The sequence below is a fragment of the Somniosus microcephalus genome, chromosome 3 (genome assembly GCF_052327205.1).
Source record: "Somniosus microcephalus isolate GS21.2 chromosome 3, FLI_Smic_1.0, whole genome shotgun sequence".
In the NCBI taxonomy this organism is placed as follows: domain Eukaryota; kingdom Metazoa; phylum Chordata; class Chondrichthyes; order Squaliformes; family Somniosidae; genus Somniosus; species Somniosus microcephalus.
Window position 1 is genome coordinate 368,438,084 of NC_140989.1, and position 23,016 is coordinate 368,461,099.

The window sequence follows — 23,016 nt, forward strand, 5'->3', positions numbered from 1 at the left end:
GAACTGTACCCCAGGGACAGGGTACTGGGGGGAACTAACCCCATGGAGCTGTACCCCAGGGACAGGGTACTGGGGGGAACTAACCCCATGGAACTACCCCAGGGACAGGGTACTGGGGGGAATTAACCCCATGGAACTGTACCTCAGGGACAGGGTACTGGGGGGAACTAACCCCATGGAACTGTACCCCAGGGACAGGGTACTGGGGGGAACTAACCCCATGGAACTACCCCAGGGACAGGGTACTGGGGGGAACTAACCCCATGGAAATGTACCCCAGGGACAGGGTACTGGGGGGAACTAACCCCATGGAACTGTACCCCAGGGACAAGGTACTGGGGGGAACTAACCCCATGGAAATGTACCCCAGGGACAAGGTACTGGGGGGAACTAACCCCATGGAACTGTACCCCAGGGACAGGGTACTGGAGGGAACTAACCCCATGGAACTGTACCCCAGGGACAGGGTACTGGGGGGAACTAACCCCATGGAACTGTACCTCAGGGACAGGGTACTGGGGGGAACTAACCCCATGGAACTGTACCCCAGCGACAGGGTACTGGGGGGAACTAACCCCATGGAACTGTACCCCAGGGACAGGGTACTGGGGGGAACTAACCCCATGGAACAACCCCAGGGCCAGGTTACTGGGGGGAACTGACCCCATGGAACTGTACCCCAGGGACAGGGTACTGGGGGAACTAACCCCATGGAAATGTACCCCAGGGACAGGGTACTGGGGGGAACTAACCCCATGGAACTACCCCAGGGACAGGGTACTGGGGGGAACTGACCCCATGGAACTGTACCCCAGGGACAGGGTACTGGGGGGAACTGACCCCATGGAAATGTACCCCAGGGACAGGGTACTGGGGGGAACTAACCCCATGGAACTACCCCAGGGACAGGGTACTGGGGAGAACTAACCCCATGGAAATGTACCCCAGGGACAAGGTACTGGGGGGAACTAACCCCATGGAACTACCCCAGGGACAGGGTACTGGGGGGAACTAACCCCATGGAACAGTACCCCAGGGACAAGGTACTGGGGGGAACTAACCCCATGGAACTGTACCCCAGGGACAGGGTACTGGGGGGAACTAACCCCATGGAACTGTACCCCAGGGACAGGGTACTGGGGGGAACTAACCCCATGGAACTGTACCTCAGGGACAGGGTACTGGGGGGAACTAACCCCATGGAACTGTACCCCAGGGACAGGGTACTGGGGGGAACTAACCCCATGCAACTGTACCCCAGGGATAGGGTACTGGAGGGGAACCAACCCCATGGAACTGTACCCCAGGGACAGGGTACTGGGGGGAACTAACCCCATGGAACAGCCCCAGGGACAGGGTACTGGGGGGAACTAACCCCATGGAACTACCCCAGGGACAGGTTACTGGGGGGAACTAACCCCATGGAACTCTACCCCAGGGACAGGGTACTGGGGGGAACTAACCCCATGGAACTGTACCTCAGGGACAGGGTACTGGGGGGAACTAACCCCATGGAACTGTACCCCAGGGACAGGGTACTGGGGGAACTAACCCCATGGAACTACCCCAGGGACAGGGTACTGGGGGGAACTAACCCCATGGAACTGTACCCCAGGGACAGGGTACTGGGGGGAACTAACCCCATGGAACTGTACCCCAGGGACAGGGTACTGGGGGAACTAACCCCATGGAGCTACCCCAGGGACAGGGTACTGGGGGGAACTAACCCCATGGAACTGTACCCCAGGGACAGGGTACTGAGGGGAACTAACCCCATGGAACTGTACCCCAGGGACAGGGTACTGGCGGAACTAACCCCATGGAACTACCCCAGGGACAGGGTACTGGGGGGAACTAACCCCATGGAACAGTACCCCAGGGACAGGGTACTGGGGGGAACTAACCCCATGGAACTGTACCCCAGGGACAAGGTACTGGGGAGAACTAACCCCATGGAACTGTACCCCAGGGACAGGGTACTGGGGGAACTAACCCCATGGAACTACCCCAGGGACAGGGTACTGGGGGGAACTAACCCCATGGAACTGTACCCCAGGGACAGGGTACTGAGGGGAACTAACCCCATGGAACTGTACCCCAGGGACAGGGTACTGGGGGGAACTAACCCCATGGAACTGTACCCCAGGGACAGGGTACTGGAGGGAACTAACCCCATGGAACTACCCCAGGGACAGGGTACTGGGGGAATTAACCCCATGGAACTGTACCCCAGGGACAGGGTACTGGGGGAACTAACCCCATGGAACTACCCCAGGGACAGGGTACTGGGGGAACTAACCCCATGGAACAGTACCCCAGGGACAGGGTACTGGGGGAACTAACCCCATGGAACTGTACCCCAGGGACAGGGTACTGGGGGAACTAACCCCATGGAACTGTACCCCAGGGACAGGGTACTGGAGGGAACTAACCCCATGGAACTGTACCCCAGGGACAGGGTACTGGGGGGAACTAACCCCATGGAACAACCCCAGGGACAGGGTACTGGAGGGAACTAACCCCATGGAACTGTACCCCAGGGACAGGGTACTGGGGGGAACTAACCCCATGGAACTGTACCCCAGGGACAGGGTACTGGGGGGAACTAACCCCATGGAACAACCCCAGGGACAGGGTACTGGGGGGAACTAACCCCATGGAACTGTACCCCAGGGACAGGGTACTGGGGGGAACTAACCCCATGGAACTGTACCCCAGGGACAGGGTACTGGAGGGAACTAACCCCATGGAACTGTACCCCAGGGACAGGGTACTGGGGGGAACTAACCCCATGGAACTACCCCAGGGACAGGGTACTGGGGGGAACTAACCCCATGGAACTGTACCCCAGGGACAGGGTACTGGAGGGGAACTAACCCCATGTAACTGTACCCCAGGGACAGGGTACTGGAGGGGAGTAACATGGTGGAATTTATGAATCCCATTTTCTGGATTACTGGCCCATTAACATAACTGCTACACACGGTACCCTTGGTGATGATAGCAAAAGCTAGGCGAGAGGGTATGGGGCGTTTCACAGCGTGGAACAGCGTGGGGCTGCGGTGGCTGGGCGGGTGCGTGTGTGCCCCCGAGTCTGGTGGAGTGGTTGCAGAGGTAGGGCCGAGCCAGGCCACAAAGGGGTTCATGAGCCGAGGGTTTGATTCCCGGTCCGCACGAAGCTCTCTGATCTGATCCAGAGCCGGACAGCGGTAGGAGTGGCGGCAGGGGGGTTGGGCGGGAGGGGCTTCACTTTTCTTCAGCACTCAGGCTGGGGGGTGGTGGGGGGGTGGTTCTGGGGGGAATGAGCCAGGGTATCAGCTCTTGGGTTATCGGGGCGGTGCTTCGTGATTATGGAGGTTTTCAGAGCGGCTCTAACGCTAAAAGCCAAAGAGGTCCCAAGACTCGACCTGGGGAATGACCCTAAAGGGTTTGTGAAAATTGGAGAGAAGGTGTGCCCACTCTTTGACGTTCAATGTCATTACCAACCACGGCAGGTGAACTACTGTCTCCCGGGCTACAGAATGACCAGGAGCTGCAGTGTTAGGGCTTTGTCCTTGGCCTTTGGTTGAAAGCATTGACATCACCGCTCTTGGCCACTTCCTTAGCCTGTTGGGTCAATCGCTTGCTCTGATAGCCATTAAGTGCGGTCATAACGTGAACCCCAAAACACCAAGTTGGAACCCAAAGGCTGTCAAAGCTCCATCTAGTGACAGGAACGGTCACACCCAGTTTAAAGGAGCGCGTGACTGAAGTTAATGTTGCCCGCGACTCTGAATCCGAAGGCTTTGATGCTTTGCTGGTGTTATTCTGCACATTTTAGCTCTTTTGATTTGCCGTTGAAACCAGCGGAGGCTGCGGTAGATTTCCTCGAGTTTCCCTGTCCTTAATTTCAACTGTTGATGCATTGGGTGTGGCGGCTGGGCGGTGCGTTCTAAACCCGCAGCTTTTAAAACATTAATTACTGAGCTTCACAAACTGCTGGCTTTGCATTTAATTGTCATTTTATTTAAGGCTTTAATTTTTTTAAACAAAAGAGCTTGCAAAGCCTTCTAACTTATTGCCTTGTGGTTGCTGCTGGTTCCTCTCTCCCCTCCCCCTCTCCATTATCATTATTTTTTTTCTTTTTCCCTCTGTTTGAATTTTTTTTGGTTTCGACGCTCTCTCCGCCTCCCCTCCCTCCTCCTCCCCTCCCTCCTCCTCCCCCTCCTCCTCCTCCCCTACCCTCCTCCTCCCCTCCCCCTCCTCCCCTACCCTCCTCCTCCCCTCCCCTCCCTCCTCCTCCCCCTCCTCCTCCTCCCCTACCCTCCTCCTCCCCTACCCTCCTCCTCCCCTCCCCCTCCTCCCCTACCCTCCTCCTCCCCTCCCCTCCCTCCTCCTCCCCCTCCTCCTCCTCCCCTACCCTCCTCCGCCTCCCCTCCCCTCCTCCCCTCCCCGCCCGCCTCCTCCACTCCCTCCTCCCCCTCCCTCCTCCTCCCCTCCCCTCCTCCGCCTCCCCTCCCTCCTCCTCCCCTCCTCCCCTCCCCTCCCGCCTCCTCCACTCCCTCCTCCCCCTTCCCTCCTCCTCCCCTCCCCTCCTCCCCTCCCCTCCCTCCTCCTCCTCTCCTCCTCCCCTCCCCTCCCTCCTCCTCCCCCTCCTCCTCCTCCCCTCCCCTCCTCCGAATCCCCTCCCTCCTCCTCCCCTCCCCTCCTCCCCTCCCCTCCTCTCCTCCCCTCCCTCCTCCTCCTCCTCCTCCTCCTCCTCCCCTCCCCTCCTCTGCCTCCCCTCCCTCCTCCTCCCCTCCCCTCCTCCCCTCCCCTCCCTCCTCCTCCCCTCCCCTCCCTCCTCCTCCCCTCCCTCCTCCTCCCCTCCCTCCTCCTCCCCTCCCCTCCCTCCTCCTCCTCCTCCTCCTCCTCCCCTCCCCTCCTCCGCCTCCCCTCCCTCCTCCTCCCCTCCCCTCCTCCCCTCCCTCCTCCTCCCCGCCCGCCTCCTCCCCTCCCACCTCCTCCCCGCCTCCTCCTCCCCTACCCTCCTCCGCCTCCCCTCCCTCCTCCTCCCCTCCCCTCCTCCCCTCCTCCTCCCCGCCCGCCTCCTCCACTCCCTCCTCCCCCTCCCTCCTCCTCCCCTCCCCTCCTCCGCCTCCCCTCCCTCCTCCTCCCCTCCCCCCTCCCCTCCCTCCTTCTCCCCGCCCGCCTCCTCCACTCCCTCCTCCCCCTTCCCTCCTCCTCCCCTCCCCTCCTCCCCTCCCCTCCCTCCTCCTCCTCTCCTCCTCCCCTCCCCTCCCTCCTCCTCCCCCTCCTCCTCCTCCCCTCCCCTCCTCCGAATCCCCTCCCTCCTCCTCCCCTCCCCTCCTCCCCTCCCCTCCCTCCTCCTCCCCTCCCTCCTCCTCCCCTCCCCTCCCTCCTCCTCCTCCTCCTCCTCCTTCCCTCCCCTCCTCCGCCTCCCCTCCCTCCTCCTCCCCTCCCCTCCTCCCCTCCCTCCTCCTCCCCGCCCGCCTCCTCCCCTCCCCCCTCCTCCCCTCCCTCCTCCTCCCCTCCCCTCCCTCCTCCTCCCCTCCCCTCCCTCCTCCTCCCCTCCTCCTCCTCTTCCTCTCCTCCCCCCCTCCTCCTCCTCCTCCTCTCCTCCCCTCCCCTCCCTCCTCCTTCTCCTCTCCTCCCCTCCCCTCCCTCCTCCTTCTCCTCCCCTCCCTCCTCCCCCCCTCCCTCCCTCCTGCTCCTCCTCTCCCTCCTCCTCCCCCCTCCTATTCCTCCCCTCCCTCCTCCTCCCTCCCTCCCTGCTCCTCCTCCTCCTCCCCTCCCCCCCTACTCCCTCCTCCCCTCCCTCCTCCTCCCCTCCCTCCCTCCTTCCCTCCCCTCACCTCCCCTCCCCTCGCCTCCCCTCCCTCCTCCCTTCCCTCCCTCCTCCTCCTCCTCCTTCCCTCCCTCCCCTTCCCCTCACCTCCCCTCCCCTCCCTCGCCTCCCGTCCCTCCTCCCTTCCCTCCCTCCTCCTCCTCCTCCTCCTTCCCTCCCTCCCCTTCCCCTCACCTCCCCTCCCCTCCCCTCCCTCCTCCCCCCTCCTTCCCTCCGCTCGCCTCCCCTCCCCTCGCCACCCCTCCCTCCTCCCTTCCTTCCCTCCCTCCTCCTCCTTCCCTCCCTCCCCTTCCCCTCACCTCCCCTCCCCTCCCTCCTCCACCCCTCCCTCCCTCCTTCCCTCCCCTCGCCTCCCCTCCCCTCGCCACTCCTCCCTTCCCTCCCTCCCTCCTCCTCCTCCTCCTTCCCTCCCTCCCCTTCCCCTCGCCTCCCCTCCCCTCCCTCCCTCTTCCTCCCCTCCCTTCCCTCCTCCTCCCCTCCCTCCTCCCTTCCCTCCCTCCTCCTCCTCCTTCCCTCCCTCCTCCCCTCCCCTCACCTCCCCCCTCCCTCCCTCCTCCTCCCTTCCCTCCCTCCTCCTCCCCTCCCCTCCCTCCTCCCTTCCCTCCCTCCTCCTCTCCTCCCCTCCCTCCTCCTCCCCTCCCTCCTCCCTTCCCTCCCTCCTCCTCCTCCTTCCCTCCCTCCTCCCCTCCCCTCACCTCCCCCCTCCTCCCTCCTCCTCCCCTCCCTCCCTCCTCCTCCCCCCTCCTCCCCTCCCTCCTCCCCTCCCTCCTCCCTTCCCTCCCTCCTCCCCTCCCTCCTCCCTTCCCTCCCTCCTCCTCCTCCCCTCCCCTCCCTCTTCCCCTGCCCTCCCTCCTCCCTTCCCTCCCTCCTCCTCTCCTCCCCTCCCTCCTCCTCCGCCTCCCCTCCCTCCTCCTCCTCCTCGCCTCCCTCCTCCCTCCCTCCCTCCTCCTCCCCTCCCTCCTCCTCCCCTCCCCCCCTCCCTCCCTCCTCCTCCACTCCTCCCCTCCCCTCCCCTCCCTCTTCCCCTCCCTCCTCCTCGCTTTGGCTTATCGCTAACTCCCGCAGGCGAAGATCTGGAGCGAAACGACGGATCAGCTGAGAAGCCGTACTTCATGTCGCCCGAGCTGCACCGGATCCTGGGACGTCAGGAGTGGAGCCCACGGAAGGCCAACGGATAGCTTGCTTGCGCTGGGCTCGCGCTGCACTGAACTCCTCACCTCGCTATCTTTTTATTAATACGCACACACACACACTCACAGAGACAGCCACGCAAACGCGCGGTAATAACCTGTCTTGACGGTCAGCATTCGAACGACCGCCGGGAACTCGCAAAATCTTAACTCTGAGCGAAAGCGAGTAGAGTTCTAGTTTTGAAAAAAAAAACGAGAGAGAGAGAGAGGAAAAAAAAAACCTTTACGCTAAGTGGCTGCACAGAGGTACATAAAGGTGTCACGGGTTTCTGTAACTGGAGAGACAGACAGAGACATCAACTTTCCAACCACTAGCTTTCTTAAAAACTATCAGACCCAGCTTCAGTTAAAAACGCCCATTAGTTACGACCTAAGTGGCTTGTAACTTTTAGGTAGAAACTATATGAAGCCTTACAAAGGAGCAAGTCTGTGACCCTGGGCGCTGCCTGGGTTACCCACTGACCTGTCCCTCGACTGTCCCATTTTTCAACACTCCTGTAAATGTAACAGGAAATTCTATATGTATATAAAATAAAAAGACTATAATATGCAATAAATGGTCTATAACAGGACCGGCGGGGAGGGGGGAGAGAGTGGAGGAGGGAGAGAGTGGAGGAGGGAGGGCGGGGTCGTTTCCTGGTTGCCATGCCGAGTGGGTCACGGACCCCGCGACACGTAGTGCACGGAAGAAGCCCTCCCTCCGCCGCCTCCGAGTCGTAGCTAAGGTGCCTAAAGCGAGGACCGTAAGGGCGATGCTTTTTACGGGAGAGTTGGTGACTCCAGATATATTGGCCCAGAAATCGCTGGAGCAATAACGGCGAGTTTACAACGCACGCCATTATTAAGTGCGTAAACGCCCCCCCCCCCGCCCCGCCCTGCCCCCAGCAATTTGCGGCGCAGGAAGGGATACGCGGTGAGTTACGATTCGCCAAAAGTTGCCGGTCGATTTGCGGCGATCTCGCCGTGAGCCTCCCCATTGTCCTGAAATTGCTGGATTCGTGCCGTCAATGCGGATGAATCTGGCGGCGGATATTTAGGGCTGGTAGATTCATGTCGTCGGGACCCTGGTAATGACGAGGTTTATGGTCCTGACATAGAACTCATCCAGCCCGGCCCAGAACGGGAACAATTGAAGCCGTGGGGTCTCATTCCCGCAGGTAGTAAATTGTTCCTCGAGTTTTTAAAATTTCAAATGTACATTTTTTTCTCTTACTTTTCCTTTCTGTCTCTTTTTTTCTCTCTCTCTCTCTTAATCCCTCTCTTTATTTCTCTCTCCGTGCCTGATCTGACTCTAATTCACCCGATTTCCTGCTCCGCCCTTCCTCGGTTTCTTTCTCAATCCTTAAATCTCATTGGTTAAGGAGGCAGACGGTTGGCCCCGTTATTGGCTCGGGTCCCGGATGCCCTGCTATCAGCTCGCGCTCCCAGCACGTTACGGCGCCAAAAATAATATGACCTGAAAGGTGAGGGAAAACAGTCTAACTCACGACGCTCATAGGAACAGGAGAAGGCCATTCAGCCCCTCGAGCCTGCTCGGCCATTCAATTAGATTATCTCTGTTCTTTCCCTCAGCTCCCTTTACCCGCCTTGGTTCCGTAACCCTTTAAACCCTAGCCGAACAAAGAGCAATAATGCACCATTCCAGCCATTTCTGGGCCAATGCTTTTTTTCCCCCCCTCCAGCTCCAAGTACGTCGCGAGAACTTAAAGCCATTCGTTTTTTATTGTATAACTACTTCAGGACGTTCTCCTGGGGAGGGAACTGGCTCTACCGCTAACTGTAACAAGTCGCTCTCAACGAGACACAGGAACAGGAGGAGGCCATTCAGCCCCTCCAGCCTGTTCCGCCATTCGATTTAGATTGTGGCTGATCGGACACGTGACCAACGCATCGGTTTGAAGCTCCTTCCCCCCACGACAGCGGAAACCGTTTTTCCAATGGGGGAGGGGAAGGCTCCTCGTGCGCAGGGCCGTGTTTTACCTTTAAAGGGACAGCGGGCGTAGAGTAAGCAAAAGTAAAGAGGCAAGGGTAATTTTTCTTGTGCCCTTTATTCGATCTCGAGAGAGAGAGACGCTGGCGAGGCCAGCATTTATTGCCCATCCCGTTCAGTCGGCCAGAGAAGGTGGCGAGGGAGGGATAGGGTTTGGAAAAGCGGGGAGGTGTAAGGGTGGGGTGGCGGGCGGCGGGGGGGGGGTGTATACGGAGGAGTTCCGCAGGCAAGGCACGAGAGGGGTGGGGGCGGGTGAAAGATCACAGCGATGCAACAACGCATTTGTTACAAATGTCACTGAGAGAGATTTCATCCCGTCAGTCGCTACGTGTGAGTGATAAGGCGAGGCAGTCACAATGAGCCTGTCATATATTTGCCTTTATATATAAGAGCAGGGCTACACTCCTGTGTGAGTTTTTTTTTACTGTTTTAGAGTTGGTACATTTTTAATAATAATAGAAAAGAAAAATACAAGCAAAAAAAAAATCAAACGTTAGCTTTGCTGATCATTTTAGCATTTGTACTCAGCGTATGAATGCAGTGATTATGGTGCTGCCTATATATATTCATGTTGCACTGCCGATTTATCCTGCCTAACACAGGCTCTGTAGATACACTGGCCTAGAAATTCAGTGCCCTTAGCACCGATTTTGCGGCGCTAGAGGGCCTAGCGCTGCAATTGGCGCCGGTTCCTAAATTGCCTGGGGCCCTTCCGCGGCGGTAGACCGGTAGCGCTGCGCCGGCACCGATGACGTCATCGGTGTGCGCAGCGTCCCGGTTGCCGTGGTAACCCGGCCCCAAGCCGAAATTCAGTTGCGCCCGCCTCGCCCGTGGCAGGCGCAACTAAGACTCTGGCAACAGAGTCTTCCCCCAGTGTGCGCCGGCGCATAAAGGTGGAGCGGCGGCCGGCCGCGTTCCCGGTGGCCGCCTGCCCGCACCTCCCTTCCCGGACTCCTGCATTCCCCCCCCGCGGCCCTGATCAGTGTCTCATGCGAGCCCGGCACTTCCCCGAGGTGCCGGGCTCAGATGTCGGGTCAATCCGCCGGACAGTTGTCGGCTGCAGGCAGCTCCTCCTTAACAGGAGGAGGAGGCCTGCAGTTCCCCCGCCTGCCGCACCGCATCGGGTGCCGCAGCGGGGGATTAGCGCCGGGAAACCCAAGTTGACGCCCGTTTTGAGGCGCTGAAGGAGGGTTTTAGCGCCCGCCGCCGTCTGGGCCCGGCGCACCCGAATTTTCGTCGGGCGCTGCCGCATTACCGCTGGCGCAAACTTTCTGGCGCTACAGCCCTGGCAAGACCAGAACCCAATTTCTAGGCCAATGATTTATACTTGACAAACGTGTTTGAGACTGGGAGAAGCTGGGGTCGTTCTCCTCGGAGCAGAGAAGGCTAAGGGGGAGATTTATTAGAGGCGTTCAGAAGTTTTGATAGAGTAGACAGGGAGAAACTGTTTCCACTGGCAGGAGGAAACCTTTATAAAGCGCTGGTTAGGCCACAACTGGAGTATTGCGTCCAGTTCTGGTCCCCACACTTTAGGAAGGATGTGAAGGCCCTTGAGAGGGTGCAGAGGAGATTTACCAGAATGGTTCCGGGGATGGGGGATCTTAGCTACAAGGACAGGTTGGAGAAGCTGGATTTATTTTCATTAGAGCAAAGGAGGTTGAGGGGTGATTTGATAGAGGTGTACAAGATTATGACGGGTTTGGATAGGCTAGACGGGGAAAGGCTGTTCCCACTAGTTGATGGTACAAGGACTAGGGGACACAGATTTAAGGTTTTGGGCAAGAGATACAGGGGGGATGTGAGGAAAATCGTTTTTACGCAGCGAGTGGTGAGGACCTGGAACTCGCTGCCGACGGAAGTGGTGGAAGCGGAGACACTCGATGTTTTCACGGGGAGACTGGATAGGCACTTGAGGGAAATAAACTTGCAGGGCTACGGGGATAGAGCGGGGGAATGGGACTGACTGGATTGCTCTACAGAGAGCCGGCACGGACTCGATGGGCCGAATGGCCTCCTTCTGTGCCGTATGACTCTATGACTATGAGGGTCGGTGACCAGAGGACACAGATTGAAGGGAATTGGCAAAAGAACCAGAGGGGAGATGAGAATGTTTTTACAGCGAGTTGTTGTGATCTGGAATGCGCTGCCTGAAAGGGCAGTGGAAGCAGATTCAATAGTAACTTTCAAAAGGGAATTGGAGAAATACTTGAAGGGGAAAAATTGCAGGGCTGTGGGGAAAGAGCGGGGAGTGGGACTAATTGGAGAGCTCTTTCAAGGAGCCGGCACAGGGAGCTGAATTTACCCTCGATTTCAGTTTAAAACATCTGCCACTTACAATGCAGAAAAGTTCAATGGCGTCCCAATCACACACATTGAAGAAGGAGAGAAATTATTCAGTTGAATTGGGACCTAGAACAGATTAGCGTCCCCAGCAGCAGACCATTGAGTCAAAATTAACAGGAGGAGGCCATTCAGCGCCTCGAGCCTGTTCCGCCATTCAATGAGATCGGGGCTGATCTGTATCTGAACTCTGTCTACCCGCCTTAATATCCTTACCTTACAAAAATCTATCAATCTCAGTTCAGAAATTTTCGATTGACCCCACCCACCCCACCGCCCCCAGCCTCAACAGCTCTCTGGGGGAGAGAGTTCCAGATTCCCACTGCCCTTTGTGTGAAGAAGTGCTTCCTGACATCACCCCTGAACGGCCTGGCTCGGATTTTAAAGTTAGGTCCTCTTGCTCCGGACATCCCCCCATCCTCCATCATGATATTTTTAATTGACCTTGTTCAAAACTGGCCTACATATTTCTATGGGGATGGGGGTGGGGTTGGGGGAGGAATGGGTTTATATCGTGATCGCAGTGAATTGTGAGACACCCGTATAACGCTAGCCTGGAGACCAGCTGGCACTGACTCGCAAAGTGATAATGAGTTGCCCGTTGCTCTGTAATGACCGCCTATAATTCCTCTTCGTAGTGGAAGATTTAGAGAGGAACGATGGGTCAGCAGAGAGGCCATATTTCATGAATAAATCGTTGATGAAGATTCTGAACAAGCGGAACCGAGAGGGTGAAGACGAGAGGCAGAGCCACTGAAAGTGCTGCCGCAGGGACACATCTTTCCTTCTGTGTGTGTAAAAACAAAATAAGCTATGTCAACAACAGCAGCTTGCATTTATATAGCGCCTTTAACGTAGTAAAATATCTCAAGGTGCTTCACGGGAGCGATTATCCGACTTTGATGTATCCAAGTTACTTATAAACAAATTTCTGTTTTTTGAAAAGATTACAGAAAAGCATAATCTAACCAGCACCAGAATCCTCCTCTGAGTGAGAGTTTGGTTTAGTTAGTAACACTCGTGCCGGAGTCCCAAGGTTTGTTGGGTTCAAGCCCCACTCAAGGACTTGGGCACAGAATCTATACTGGCACTTCGGTGCAGCACCGAAGGAGTGCTGCATGGTCAGAGGTGCCGTCCTTTGGACGAGTTTAAACCGGGGCCCCGTATCGCTGCTCAGTGGATGTTGAAAAGAGTTTTTCCAACGAGCAGTGCGCTGTGCAATAGTGCAAGCTTGTTTTTTTTAAAAAAAGGTCACACACGTGCCTGGACAATACTGGTTCCTAAGTACTGGTGGGGCTGTGTTAAAACAGATCTCATCGCAAAAATCTGGAGCGATGGTCATGACAGGGAGAACTGCTTACGGGGTGACTTACAACAGCAGGGAGGTGATATGCCTCAATAAATCCGAGACTCAATGTTAGCGGAACAAAACAAGGCTTTTATTAACTTAGAAGGTAACGCACAGTGGAGAGGTATCTTCCATCCAGAGGTCTGCTGTACTGGATATGAGGCAGGCTGGGTCTGCTTACATAGGGGCCAGGTATGGGCGGAGCCCTACACACAATACAATACAATGGTGAGGAAACGGAACTGAGGTAAGGGAAATGAAACTGAAACCAAACCACAGTCACAGGCAGAGAATACCGATGAGTGATGAATGGCATATTTCATCACAGGAGGCGTGAAGTGTAGGAGCGCGTTGTCGGAATGCACCAAACGGGTAACATTAGGAATTAATGGGACATGTTCTCTGACCCAAACTGAACCCATGTGCGTGAATTTTGGGGAACAATCATGGACCACTCGGCCCCTCGAGCCTGCTCCGCCATTCAGTTAGATTCTGGATGATCAACTCCATTTGCCCGCCTTTGGCCCCACATCCCTCGATACCCTCACCCAACCCAAAATCTATCGACCCCAGTCTGGAAAGCTCCAACTGACCCCCAGCATCCCCAGCCTTTTTGGGGGGAGAGAGTTCCAGATTTCCACCCCACTCTGTGTGAAGAAACGCTTCCTGAGATTACCCCTGAACGGCCTGGCTCTGATTTTAAGATTGTGGCCCCCCCCCCACCTTGTTTCGGATTGTCCCGATAAGCCCAGCAGTGGTGGGCATCCTCGTCTAGACATCTGTACAGATGCCGACTTGATTTTGGCCAGTTACCTTGGGACTCCAAAGCCCCTTGTACGTTTGGTCCTGCACCAGCGAGCGTTTGTGTTAATGAGCGATTGCCTTAAAGTAGTGCTGATAGGAATTTAACGTGAGTGCACTATCTATAAATAGTGCAGAGAGGCAATCAAACCTCTCGAGATGGCGATACTGATATCAGAGCACACAAAAGAGGGACAACATTCATCCGCTCAAGTGCCCCATCCTTGACGTTTTTAGAACATCTGAATTCTCTTTTAGAAGGAAGAGATATTTTTGTCGAGGAGACTGGTTCAAGCGTGGAAGAATTAATGGGCTTCGGTGAATTTCACAATGTCTTGAATCAAAATAAGGCAGGCTTCTGAAACAACGACAGAAAAATACTGGAAATTCGCACAACAGCATTGGAAGAGGGACAACCACTGGACTCGGCAAATGCTAACCGGTCTTCCCTTTCTTTTAAGATCTTGTGTTTCTCCAGAGTTGGCGGTTGTATCTTCTTACCTCTCGTGATGTCCGCCCTGTCATGCTATTACTTCCTTTCCGTATATCACCCTCCTGCACATGGGCTGCTTTGCAGGAAACGGTTCCTCCCCAGGATGTAGTTTCCCATCTTTTAAAATTAACAGATGCAAATTTGCCAGATTTACGAACATACAAGATGGCAGGTAAAGACCAGCTGGACCATCAAGCCTGCCCCACACATCATGCCGAGATACTTCTTCCCTCCCGCCAGCACCACCCACCTCCCAACACCACACCAAGTCATCTCCTGGGAGAGGCAAAGAGTTAGAGAAAAAAGCCAGGGCCGATAAGGGGGAAAAAATACTTTGGAAGATTCTTCTCCGACCCGCTCAGAGGATGGAAACCAGTCCGGGAGATCGCACGGACCAGGTGCAGTGTTCCAGAGAACCCGCGCCAGCGGCTCACCGGCATTTCAACGTCAAAACCGCACATTTTGAACGGTATTTTAAGGGTCTGCGCAGGGCCAAAGAAATTACAGGGACAATAGACTGTGTGTTATCTGTAAAGATCCTGACCTTCTCTATGATGCGATCTCGGCCCCAGTCAGGAGCCGGTCCAGCTCCCTCTTGAAGCCAGAGAGTCAGCGCCCACCGCCCCAGCCCGCATCCCATTCCAGAGGCTCGCTGCTCTCCGGGAAAAGAAGAACCGCCCAACATCCAGCCTATTCCCACTCTTACACTGTTTAATCTCGTGTCCCCCTGGTCCTCAGCAATCTGTTGAACTGGAATACTCTCTCAATAGGGACGCTATCCAGCCCTTTCATTCTTTTATGTTCTTTCAGAAAATCACATTTTGTGCTCCAGTATCTGAGTCATTGGAGACATGAGGTGTGGTGAGTGTAGCGAGCTCGGGAGGAACAGGGGAGTTTGGACCTCTGGTTCCCAAAGCTCTCCCCCACTGGGGTTTAGCTCACCTCATGTCTGGGTCTGTTGTAGACACATTGCTCGAGATCGATCACTGTGATTGGTCAATAACTCCATTATCGGTGTATCATGTGACTGCCTGGATGGTCGAGAGTGAACTCGATGGACCCGGGATGGTCGAGGGGGAACTCGATGGACCCGGGATGTTAGAGGGTGAACTCGATGGACCCGGGATGGTCGAGGGTGAACTCGATGGACCCGGGATGTTAGAGGGTGAACTCGATGGACCCAGGATGTTAGAGGGTGAACTCGATGGACCCGGGATGGTCGAGGGTGAACTCGATGGACCCGGGATGTTAGAGGGTGAACTCGATGGACCCGGGATGGTCGAGGGTGAACTCGATGGACCCGGGATGGTCGAGGGTGAACTTGATGGACCCGGGATGTTAGAGGGTGAACTCGATGGACCCGGGATGGTCGAGGGTGAACTCGATGGACCCGGGATGGTCCAGGGTGAACTCGATGGACCCGGGATGGTCGAGGGTGAACTCGATGGACCCGGGATGGTCCAGGGTGAACTCGATGGACCCGGGATGGTCCAGGGTGAACTCGATGGACCCGGGATGGTCGAGGGTGAACTCGATGGACCCGGGATGTTAGAGGGTGAACTCGATGGACCCGGGATGGTCGAGGGTGAACTCGATGGACCCGGGATGGTCCAGGGTGAACTCGATGGACCCGGGATGGTCGAGGGTGAACTCGATGGACCCGGGATGGTCGAGGGTGAACTCGATGGACCCGGGATGGTCGAGGGTGAACTCGATGGACCCGGGATGGTCGAGGGTGAACTCGATGGACCCGGGATGGTCGAGGGTGAACTCAATGGACCCGGGATGGTCGAGGGTGAACTCGATGGACCCGGGATGGTCCAGGGTGAACTCGATGGACCCGGGATGGTCGAGGGTGAACTCGATGGACCCGGGATGTTAGAGGGTGAACTCGATGGACCCAGGATGGTCCAGGGTGAACTCGATGGACCCGGGATGGTCGAGGGTGAACTCAATGGACCCGGGATGGTCGAGGGTGAACTCGATGGACCCGGGATGGTCGAGGGTGAACTCAATGGACCCGGGATGGTCGAGGGTGAACTCGATCGACCCGGGATGGTCGAGGGTGAACTCAATGGACCCGGGATGGTCCAGGGTGAACTCGATGGACCCGGGATGTTAGAGGGTGAACTCGATCGACCCAGGATGTTAGAGGGTGAACTCGATGGACCCGGGATGTTAGAGGGTGAACTTGATGGACCCGGGATGGTCGAGGGTGAACTCGATGGACCCAGGATGGTCGAGGGTGAACTCGATGGACCCGGGATGGTCGAGGGTGAACTCGATGGACCCGGGATGGTCCAGGGTGAACTCAATGGACCCGGGATGGTCGAGGGTGAACTCGATCGACCCGGGATGTTAGAGGGTGAACTCGATGGACCCGGGATGGTCGAGGGTGAACTCGATGGACCCGGGATGGTCGAGGGTGAACTCGATGGACCCGGGATGGTCCAGGGTGAACTCGATGGACCCGGGATGGTCCAGGGTGAACTCGATGGACCCGGGATGGTCGAGGGTGAACTCGATTGACCCAGGATGGTCCAGGGTGAACTCGATCGACCCGGGATGGTCCAGGGTGAACTCGATGGACCCGGGATGGTCGAGGGTGAACTCGATCGACCCGGGATGGTAGAGGGTGAACTCGATGGACCTGGGATGGTCCAGGGTGAAATTGATGGACCCGGGATGGTCGAGGGTGAACTCGATGGACCCGGGATGGTCCAGGGTGAACTCGATGGACCCGGGTTGGTCCAGGGTGAACTCAATGGACCCGGGATGGTGGAGGGTGAACTCGATGGACCGGGATGGTCGAGGGTGAAATCGATGGACCCGGGATGGTCGAGGGTGAACTCGATGGACCCGGGATGGTCCAGGGTGAACTCGATGGACCTGGGTTGGTCCAGGGTGAACTCAATGGACCCGGGATGGTGGAGGGTGAACTCGATGGACCCGGGATGGTCGAGGGTGAACTCGATGGACCCGGGATGGTCCAGGGTGAACTCGATGGACCCGGGATGGTCCAGGGTGAACTCGATGGACCCGGGATGGTCCAGGGTGAACTCGATGGACCCGGGATGGTCCAGGGTGAACTCGATGGACCCGGGATGGTCCAGGGTGAACTCGATGGACCCGGGTTGGTCGAGGGTGAACTCGATGGTCCCGAGTCTTTTTAAGTCTTGCAATTCCTATGTTCTTATGGGAAATTACATGCTGGGGACGTGTTACTTCCCAATATGTGGAATGCCACCCATTTCATTCCTCTTAAGAGCTAAGCTAACTCCTAAATCAAGATTTTTCTTATCAGCTAAATCACTTCACTGAAGCGAATCCATTTAATAATGGGCTATTTCCTTACTTGATTGTTATGATGTTATTATAAGACTTTGGCAGGAAGAATAGAAAAACAGAATATTTTTTAAATGGTGAGAAACTTTCAAATGTTGGTGTTCAGAGAGATTTGGGTGTCCTCGTGGTGTCCTCGTGCAAGAAATACAGAAAGCTAGCGTGCAGGTACAGCAAGCGATAAGGAAGGCAAAAGGCATGTTGGCCTTTATTGCAAGGGGGTTGGAGTATAAGAGTAAGGAAGTCTTGCTACAATTGTACAGGGCCTTGGTGAGACCACACCTGGAGTACTGGGCACAGTTTTGGTCTCCTTATCTAAGGAAGGATATACCTGCCTTGGAGGCGGTGCAACGAAGGTTCACTAGATTGATTCCTGGGATGGGAGGGCTGTCCTATGATGAGAGATCGTGTAGAATGGGCCGATACTCTCTGGAGTTTAGAAGAATGAGAGTTGATTTCATTGAAACATATAAGATTCTGAGGGGGATTGACAGGGTAGATGCTGAGAGGTTGTTTCCTCTGGCTGGAGTATCAAGAACTAGGGGGCATAGTCTCAGGATAAGGGGTCGACCATTTAAGACTGAGATGAGGAGGAATGTCTTCACCCAGAGAGTTATGAATCTTTGGAATTCTCTGCCCCAGAAGGCTGAGATCGATAGACATGGGGAATCAAAGGATATGGGGATCGGGCAGGAAAGTGGAGTTGAGGTTGATGATCAGCCATGATCGTATTGAATGGCGGAGCAACCTCGAGGGGCCATGTGGCCTACTCCTGCTCCTATTTCTTATGTTCTTAATTTTTATGTTCTTATGATCTGGAATGCGCTGCCTGAAAGGGCAGTGGAAGCAGATTCAATAGTAACTTTCAAAAGGGAATTGAATAAATACTTGAAAGGGAATATTTGCAGGGCTGTGGGGAAAGAGTGGGGGAGTGGGACTAACTGGAGAGCTCTTTCAAAGAGCCGGCTCAGCAACGATGGGCCGAATGGCCTCCCTCTGTGTTATTAAGATTTTGTGGTTCCATGGAATGATCTGGCCGCGGCGCCTTGTCTTCAGGATGCCAGTTTGGTTTCGTTGCGAGCACTCTTCTTTCTGAATGAGGACATTGTGGGTTGAAGCACCATATCCCAGACCCCAGCACAGACCGGTCTCTGGCGTGTTGTTGGAGGCGCTCTTCCACAAACGAAATGTTAACCTGAGGTCCCCGCCTGTCAGGTTCAGTTGGGCATTAGATAATCCCAGGGCACTATTGGGAGAAGAGCAGAGGCGTTCCCCAGGTGTCCTGGCCAACATCGCAGAGGGATAAAAGCAAAATCTGTACAAGGGAACTAGCTTACTCTGAAATGGACTTGTCACATATCGGAACAGGAGGAGGCCATTCAGCCCCTCGAGCCTGTTCCACCAGTCACTTAGATGATGTCTGATCTGTATTTTAACTCGATTTACCCGCCTTAGTTCCGTATCCCTTAATGCCCTTACCTACCTAACTCTATTGATCTCAGTTTTGAAATTTTCAATTGACCCCCCCCACAGCCTCAACAGCTCTCTGAGGGAGAGAGTTCCAGATTTCCACCACCCTTTGTGTGAAGAAGTGCTTCCTGACATCACCCCTGAACGGTCTGGCTCTAATTTTAAGGTTACGCCCCCTTGTTCTGGACTCCCCTCACCAGAGGAAATAGTTTCTACTCCACTTCAATTCCACGTGGTGTGCATTGAAATGTAGAGAATATTGAACAGCCACTGTTAGCAAACTGCGGAACATTTCCACGAACGTCTTCTGCGAGTGACTTGGATGGCAACTAGGGCCCATCACGTCTGCCCATGATACGGAGCTTCCGTACAGCAACTCCACCTGGGGGGGAAATAATTAAAATTAGACGCCTGTTTCTTGGAATCTCATTTCTTTCAACAAAAAGCCAACGGAACTCGACTCCAGCGATTTCCTCAAATGTCGTGCACGTTAAAATCATCTGTATAATCGACCTTCGTAGAAGGGTTTCGAGTTAGTTGGGAGATTGGGGGTTGGTGCTTGAACGGATTGTTCAACGGTCTCCTGAAGTGACGGTTCTGGGAGAGTGCAACCCGGAGATTAGTGGATGAAGGCCTCGCGTGAGGAACCCACCCACCCACCCCTGCTCCGTTAGTGTAACGGGGAGGGCACACATCCCTTTAGTTTCAATGGTCTGGGTGCCGCTGTTAGAATGGCGGAGAAAGGAATGCAAGGGGGCGGAGGGGAGGAGGCGCTTCAGTTTTGTCTCTCACCCTCACGGCCGCTGAGCTCCATTGGTCCCCCAGCGCTTCATGTGCCAAGGTCACGTAACGTTACCCCGCCATTTGAACCAGGGGGGCATTTTCTTTGGGGTGTGCCCGGGCACATGGTGGGTGGGGTGGGTCTCCTGATGGAAGCGTATACTGTAGCCACGTCTTTAACGGGACCTATCCGATTATTATTCTCCTACCCCTTTATTAATCACTGGTCTGCGGACATTACCAGCCATCACCACTAGGGGCCAAACTCAGGTCTTATGATGAACTTTTATAAATCACTGGTTCGGCCTCAATTGTGTCCAATTCTGGGCACCGCACTTTAGGAAGGATGTGAAGGCCTTGGAGAGGGTGCAGAAAAGATTTACAAGAATGGTTCCAGGGATGAGAGACTTCAGTTATGTGGAGAGACTGGAGAAGCTGGGGTTGTTCTCCTTAGAACAGAGAAGGTTGAGAGGAGATTTGACAGAGGTATTCAAAATCATGAGGGGTAGAGAGCAGATAGAGAGAAACTGTTCCCATTGGCGGAAAGGTCGAGAACCAGAGGACACAAATTTAAGGTGATGGGCAGAAGAACCAAAGGTGACATGAGGAAAAACTTTTTTACGCAGCGAGTGGTTAGGATCTGGAATGCACTGCCTGAAAGGGCGGTGGAGGCAGATTCAATCACAGCTTTCAAAAAGGAATTGGATAAGTACCTGAAGGAAAATAAATTGCTACGGGGAAAGGGCGGGGGAGTGGGACTAGCTGAATTGCTCTTGTAGAGAGCCGGCACGGGCTCGACGGGCCGAATGGCCTCCTCCTGTGCTGTAACCATTCTATGATTCTATGATATCTTAACTCACTAATCTTACCAATGTTTTATATATTTATTAACAGGTAATTTTATTTGTACCGTTATTACACACCAAACTGATCATTTGCATGAAAATTTGAAGCTTTAAAATCTAATTGATGCTTCTGCTGTGCAGAAATCTGACTGGTTTTGCCATAAATATTTTGTCTGATTAACTCTAAATGTTTGGTATTTGATGCAATGTATTGTCCCTCAGAGCTCTGTAATGATAAATTTCCTTACCATGGTGAGTTGTATTCAACGGCAGTGAGGTGATGCATTGAAATATTTACATTTAATAAACTTTTTAGGTAATAAATGTTTGTGTTTGACTGTTTGCTTTATGTGCCTGGTCTTAGTCTGAATCTACAGCACTGACGGGCAGGAGAAGATCAACATGTCCATCGAGCCTGACCCGCACTCATGATGGGTGGAGTATCACGTCGAGACCACCACCGCCCGCCCCCCCCACCACCCCCCCCCACCCACCACCCCCATGCAGACGACACAAAGCTGGGTGGGAGGGTAAGCTGCGAGGAGGATGTCGGGAAACTCCAGTACGATTTGGACAGGTTGGGTGATTGGGTAGAAACATGGCAAATGCACTATAATGTGGATAAATGTGAGGTTATCCACTTTGGTGGCAAAAACAGGAAGGCAGATTATTATTTGAATGGCAATAGATTGGGAGGAAGGGAAGCGCAAAGAGACCTGGGTGTCCTTGTGCACCAGTCGCTGAAGGTAAGCATGCAGGTGCAGCAGGCGGTTAAGAAGGCAAATGGTATGTTGGCCTTCGTAGCAAGAGGGTTCGAGTACAGGAACAAGGATGTCTTGCTACAGTTGTACAGGGCCTTGGTGAGACCGCACCTTGAGTATTGTGTGCAGTTTTGGTCACCTTACCTGAGGAAGGACGTTCTTGCCATGGAGGGAGTGCAGCGAAGATTCACCAGGCTGATACCTGGGATGGCAGGAATGACGTATGAGGAGAGATTGGGTCGATTGGGCTTATACTCACTGGAGTTTAGAAGATTGAGAGGGGATCTCATTGAAACCTATAAAATTCTGTCAGGTCTGGACAGACTAGAAGCAGGAAGGATGTTTCTGATGGCGGGGAGTCCAGAACCAGGGGTCATAGTCTAAGGATAAGGGGTAAGCCATTTAGGACTGAAATGAGGAGGAATTTCTTCACCCAGAGAGTGGTGAACCTGTGGAATTCTCTGCCACAGAGGGTGGTGGAGGCCAGTTCATTAAATATATTCAAGAAGGAGTTGGATATATTTCTTGAGGCTAAAGGGATCAAGGGATATGGGGAGAAGGCAGGGACAGGGTACTGAATTTGGATGATCAGCCGTGATCTCATTGAATGGCGGAGCAGGCTCGAAGGGCCGAATGGCCTACTCCTGCTCCTATCTCCTATCTTCTATGTTTCATCTCCTGGGAGAGGCTAAACACCAGAGAAAATCCCGGGGCCAACAAAGGGAAAAATACTCTGGGGATTTCCTCTCCGACCCCCTCAGACAATCGAACCCAGCCCAGGAGATACACATGGGCCCAGTGTCACCAGTAAAGACTCTCACCTTCTACACGATGTGACCTCTGCCCCAGGCAGGAACCGCTCCAGCTCCCTCTTGAAGGCAAAGAGTCAGCACCCACCGCCCCAGCCCGCAACCCATTCCAGAGGCTCGCTGCGCTCCGGGAAAAGAAGAACCGCCCAACATCTGAATTCCCACTCTTACACTGTTTAAACTCGCTGGTCCTCTCCAATCTGTCAAACTGCAATAATCTCTCAATCGGGATGCTATCCAGCCCTTTCATTACTTTATAAACCTCTTTCAGTTCGCTTCCAAGTACACACTGAAACAAAAGTAATTAGACCTAGTTCCTTGGGCCTATCTAGTATTTCAAACATTGTGTCAGGCGTGGCTCAGTGGACAGCACACTCAGCTCAGAGTCAGAAGGTTGTGGGTTCAATTTCCCACTCCAAGCAACTTGAGTGCAAAAATCAGGCTGACACTTCCAGTGTAGTACTGAGGGAGCGCTGCACTGTTGGAGGGGCAGTACTGAGGGAGCGCTGCACTGTCGGAGGGTCAGTACTGAGGGAGCGCTGCACTGTCGGAGGGTCAGTACTGAGGGAGCGCTGCACTGTCGGAGGGTCAGTACTGAGGGAGCGCTGCACTGTCGGAGGGTCAGTACTGAGGGAGCGCTGCACTGTCGGAGGGGCAGTACTGAGGGAGCGCTGCACTGTCGGGGGGGCAGTACTGAGGGAGCGCTGCACTGTCGGAGGGTCAGTACTGAGGGAGCGCTGCACTGTCGGAGGGGCAGTACTGAGGGAGCGCTGCACTGTCGGGGGGGCAGTACTGAGGGAGCGCTGCACTGTCGAGGGGGCAGTACTGAGGGAGCGCTGCACTGTCGGAGGGGCAGTACTGAGGGAGCGCCGCACTGTCGGAGGGGCAGTACTGAGGGAGCGCTGCACTGTCGGAGGAGCAGTACTGAGGGAGCGCTGCACTGTCGGAGGGGCAGTACTGAGGGAGCGCTGCACTGTCGGAGGGGCTGTACTGAGTGAGTGCTGCACTGTTGGAGGGGCA

At 55.0% G+C, this 23,016-nt stretch overlaps 1 protein-coding gene across 1 annotated transcript in view; it reads left to right on the plus strand.

Annotated features, from left to right (window-relative positions):
• Nucleotides 1–20,750, plus strand: part of LOC147122418 (choline transporter-like protein 5) — a 248,011-nt gene extending 227,261 nt beyond the window's left edge. The window contains exon 22 of the mRNA XM_085983554.1: nt 11,986–20,750. Coding sequence (XP_085839680.1) covers nt 11,986–12,104 — 119 coding nt within the window. The 3' untranslated portion in view covers nt 12,105–20,750. The remainder of the gene's footprint in view (nt 1–11,985) is intronic.
• The last annotated feature ends 2,266 nt before the right edge of the window (nt 20,751–23,016 follow it).